Source organism: Anas platyrhynchos, chromosome 2 (assembly GCF_047663525.1).
Source record: "Anas platyrhynchos isolate ZD024472 breed Pekin duck chromosome 2, IASCAAS_PekinDuck_T2T, whole genome shotgun sequence".
In the NCBI taxonomy this organism is placed as follows: domain Eukaryota; kingdom Metazoa; phylum Chordata; class Aves; order Anseriformes; family Anatidae; genus Anas; species Anas platyrhynchos.
The window spans coordinates 14,957,747-14,962,852 of NC_092588.1; the positions used below are offsets into that span (position 1 = coordinate 14,957,747).

Consider the following 5,106-nt stretch of genomic DNA (forward strand, 5'->3'; position numbering starts at 1 on the left):
CACACACACACACACATATATAAAAAATATATAATATACACACACGCACGTCTGTCTTTTTACTCGTAGCCATTGCAGTGATATCCTTAATTTCTTCAGAGTTTTTTTTCCTGCCAGTACTTTGGTACTGTCTTATCAAGCAGTGCTACAGCTGGGAGACAATCAGCTCGAGGCAAGTTTCAGCTTGGTCACCTTCCAGAACTTGTATTTTGTAAGTGTAGGATAAGCACTTGCATAGCCTGGGGAAAAGCCTCTTGGAGCTCTTCAGAAATGATAATGTTTCACCGTATCTTCCTCTACCCCCTGAACCCTCCAGGTCTTTGTTAAAGACAATGCCATTCCATGCTTACCTGAGGACTTTCAGAACTGCTTAATTAAACTTCATTTCTGAGTAGCTAATTGGTTTCAGCACAACACAGACTGTGGATTTGCTTTTGGTGTGGTGCGTACAGAAAAAGCAGGCAGGGCCATGAAGCTAGGGGTATGTACAAATTGGTATGTCTCCATTTGGACATTATTTAACACATCAACTAACTCTTCCAGAGGTGTTATAAATTCATTTAACAGGTGTTGGGTAGGTGTCTAAATTTTAGCTTCACAGCATCGCAAACATCTTTGAGTGTAGGACAGTTGAAACTCAGCTGCGTGAGTTGTTAGTTTTGTTAGTTCAGACCTATCCATTTACAAAAATACGTTGATGTTTTTGCTCTGTAACTTTTTCCAGACTAGGAGTTTAAGTCAGATTGCCATTCCTGTTTTGTGCTGTTTAAATGTAAAGGTTTGTGGTTTGAGGTTTAGGAATTACCATGGGGAGGGCTGCAGGACCGTGACAGAATGCATTCAAAGTCACTCAGACACTATTAGCAATAAAACCTTGCAAGACTTTTTTTTTTTTTTTTTACCAGGCTAAATACTGATTGCAGTTTCCCTAGTGTTAAATATTGAGGGGATGGACATGTTGTGGGACCATCTGTACTTGATGACCATCTCAGTTACGGTTGATTTGAAAACAGCAAAGTAATAAATGGTTATTTACACCCTCTTGCCATCCCCTTCCCGGATACTGGCAACCAGACACTGGCAACCGGTGCTAGCGGTTGTGCTGATAAAGCTTTCTTGGGTGGGAAACACTGTTAAGCACTCAAAAAGGTTTAAATACTTGATTTAAGAATGTAAATCAGCTTGGTTCATCATTTGTCCAGAAGCTCTGTTTTGTTTGATTTCATAGTCATTTAGGTTGGGAAAGACCTCCAAGATCACCAAGTCCAGCTGTTAACCTAGCACTGCCAAATCTACCACTAAGCCATGTCCCTCAGCACCACATCCATGCATCTTTTGAAGACCTTCAGGGATGGTGACTCAACCACTTCCCTGGGCAGCCTGTTCCAGTGCCTCACAACCCTTTCTGTGAAGAAATTTTTCCTAATATCCAATCTAAACCTTCCCCTGGTGCAGCTCGAGGCCATTTCCTATAGTCCTATCTCTTGTTGTGTATTTGTAAGGCAAAGCACTACAGAGATACTGGAAATCTTAATGTTTCCACATTGAATCCATGACCTTCAGCACTTTGATTTGGTGTTCTCCCTTTTTGGAGAAACACAAAGCTCTTAGCATATTTGTTGAACTGAAGGTTCCCAGGATCCCCACATGGGTTTAAGATGTTTTGGTTGACAGTTCGTGGTATAGTAATTTCTGTATGAAGATACAAACTTCTGAAATTAACAGCTGCGCTGTCGGATTATATCCAAAGTTAAAATTTGGCATCATACAGCTAAAATATACGTCTTTAAGCATTTTAATAGTTTCAGAGTTTTTTTTTTTTTTCTGTTGTATGACTTCATTTTTAATGGTTGAGCAGTGCTTTGAAGATTAGAAGTACTGCTGAATTGCAAGCATGTTTTTTTGGTTAATTACGGATTAATGACTGTTAAAATCTGTCAAGTTGGCTGCTCCAAGTGATTGAGTTGCTTTGGTATTTTTGAAGACTAACTTCATAAGGCAGGGAGGACTTTTGAGTATTATTTAGTAGTTATTTGTATAACCTCCTCTAAAGAGCTGTTGTACGCCTAAATATTTCTTACACGCTAATTGTATTTGCGAAGTTGCACACGTGATTGTTACATGACTTGTATGTTCAGAGGTATCAGCTGAATTTTTTTAAGTACATGTATTTTGATAGGAAGTCAAATTAATTGATAAGCTTTTTACTCAAGTACGTAGCCGTTCCTGGCTGGCCCTGCACGTGCTATCGCTGCGATGCAGTGACAGGGATGTGGCTTGGTTGCTCTTCGTTTCATGTGGCTGTGGCAAAGCAGTGGTGGGTCTAAGGGTATTTAAAACAGATTGTACAAAGAGGCAGCATGTCTTATTGGATGAATATGTAGATGGGAATTATAGTATTTGGAAAGTGAATCAGCATTGGATGAGAGATTGCTGATACTGGTGTTCATTTAGATTTCTTTGGGATATTTGTGTCATTTGGAAGAACTGATTTGTAGTTCAGTGTGTTGTATCAGTGCAATTCTTTTCGGACCAATCAAACCGTTCTGTTCCTGTTCTGATGCTTTATAAGCATAGCATCTTTCTGGGAAATACCTAGGTACGAGTTAGCATTCTTTGAGGTTTACTCAGTCTGAAGCATTTGTTTATGCAGTCAGATCGTGGCATTGCTGCTTGTACCGCGATCAGCTCTGGATTAGCAAACTCTGCATTTGGAGGGCTGCTCTTAGGACTGAAACATTTTGGTGCCTGTTTCCACATCGGTCATATGGTAGTGTTTTAATGGCAGGTTTTTCAATCCAAGTTTAAGAGCATGCTCTACTAAAGGCTTGTGTGTTATGTGCTAACTGAAACTCTCCAGAACAAAGAACAGAATGAAAACAAGGATGATGTGTCATCGGGTGCATTTCTCAGACTTCACGATCATTTATCGTTTCATAAATGATTTCAGTAGCTAATGTATTTTCCAGGGCAGTCATAAACCGTAACTTCTGCAGCTTGTTAACGGGTGTGAAATCCAGAGAAGTGAGCTCATGAGCTACTTTTCTGCTACCTTTCTTAAAGACTCCTTTAGAAAACAACCCTGTAAGTGAGCCTAATTTGGGGTCTGTATCTGCCTGGATGAGCCTAAACTGGGGTCTGTATCTCTGCTGCGGTCTTCAGGTTGAAGATGGAAAACTGCTGATTTAGGTAACAGCTTTATCGCGTATGGGAGGACTTGGTTAGCATTTGAATGCCTGGTTTTATCTTCCTGAAAAATCATTGATACTCTGTGACAGCCCATGCGCTTTTAATTTGCTGCCGCTTTCTGTGAGCAATTATTATCAGAAATGCTGTGATAAAATTGACATCATATAATGCTTCTGGAGCAGAATCAGTGGGAAAACAGGAATTATAGTAATGGGGCCAGTCAATGCGCACAGAGAACTCGAGAACGAATGAAGAGGGTATCAGTGGAAAACATGAGGCTTATAGGGTTATAAAGATACTGAAAATAGCTATTTAGCAAATTGAGAGCGTGCTATGTTGTAATTAATTAATAGGCTAGTTATGGATGATATTTTTTTTATGGATTCCTTGACTGTGGAAGATGGAGCTTGTGGCAAATATATGGTAAACCTTAGCTAATCTATGCTAAACACAAGTTGAATATTTTTTATGTCTTCTCAGTGATAGAAGACATTTGGTAAGTTGAGATGATTTAGCTCTTGTTTGTTGCTCTTTTTTTCAGCATTAAATTCCATTTCACTTCCAATTTTGCCCCAAGAAAGAAATCTGTTTGTAAAGTTTTTTTTTGTAATCACTTTTGATCTCCCATTTAACCTATACCATGGCTCTGGTTCATTAAGGGTGTTTTTAAAATTGTGACGTAATTATGCTAGCTAACTTAGGAGGAAGCTAGAGAAAAAATTACAGGGATAAATACATGTTTCTGATAAGTAAATATGAACTCTCCCCCATCAGTAAATACCACTATTTGCACCAAATCTGTTCTCAAATTGATTGAGCTGGAATCCATTATACCAGGGCATTTACCAGTGCATGTTAGAGCAGTAGTGTAACAACAATGTGGTCATCAGACATTTTCTGGTGCATTTTGCTTGGATGGATTAGGATATAGTGAAATAAAATCCACTTGTGCTGGGCCAAATATATATATATTTTTTCAAGTCTGTGTTTTGTGGTTAGTGTATCTTATCTTATTCTAGTTCTTGTTAAACAAAATTTTACTTGTGTAAAGCATTTCTAGCAAATGACTCTTTTGGAGTGATGATTGTTCATACTGTTCCAGTTCCCAGTATCATCTCCTGGGAATCATTCATCATAGAGTTCAAATTTAGGAAAGGAAGTGAGAAATGCATTATTAAAAATATAAGTAATTTGTGCTCCTATTTTCTTTTATCATTCATTATTAAATATCCTATAAAATGCACAGTTTACCAAATCCAAATTACTTGAGCATCTGAAGTAAAATTGCAAGAAGATATAATTTGAAAACATGCATTTTCTGCCTTGTAAAAATTTCCTACCAGTTTCTGCATAACTATTTTCAAGGTGTTTTGATGGTGTTTCTTGTGCAACGTTTCCCTCAGGAGGGAGCTTATTGCCCCTGCAAGCAGCTTTTAACGGATACAGCAAGAAAGTAAAGTTCAACCCCCCAAAAAATCAATATTTCATTTTAGAAGGTGTTTCAGAAAATTGGTTTAGAACTGCATTTTGACTGTTCATTTAATGGTCTTTTAAATTCCCCTGTAATTTTAGAATGGCTGTTCTTTAACCTGTATTGAAGTTGCTGCTATTTTAGCCAGTAGCTTACTTGGTGTGCAGCTCCAATTTATGCAACACTTAAGACTTTCTATTTGGAATTTAAAAATTGTTGGAGGAAAAAAATGGTTACCTATTATGATTTTTCTTGTCTTTGTGTTTTTAGGTTGTGTTAAAGATCATTAAACATTACCAAGAAGAAGGACAGGGGAATGAAGTGGTCCAGGGAGTGCTGCTGGGTCTTGTGGTGGATGACAGACTTGAAATCACCAATTGCTTCCCTTTTCCTCAGCATACAGAAGATGATGCAGACTTTGATGAAGGTAATGGTTACAGTTCTGC

General features: G+C 38.2%; 1 protein-coding gene across 1 annotated transcript in view; it reads left to right on the top strand.

The window, feature by feature from the left end:
- The window catches only part of EIF3H (eukaryotic translation initiation factor 3 subunit H), an 83,261-nt gene that overhangs the window by 15,597 nt on the left and 62,558 nt on the right, over window positions 1–5,106 (top strand). The window contains exon 2 of the mRNA XM_027452628.3: window positions 4,931–5,087. Within this exon, the coding sequence (XP_027308429.1) occupies window positions 4,931–5,087 (157 nt within the window). The remainder of the gene's footprint in view (window positions 1–4,930; window positions 5,088–5,106) is intronic.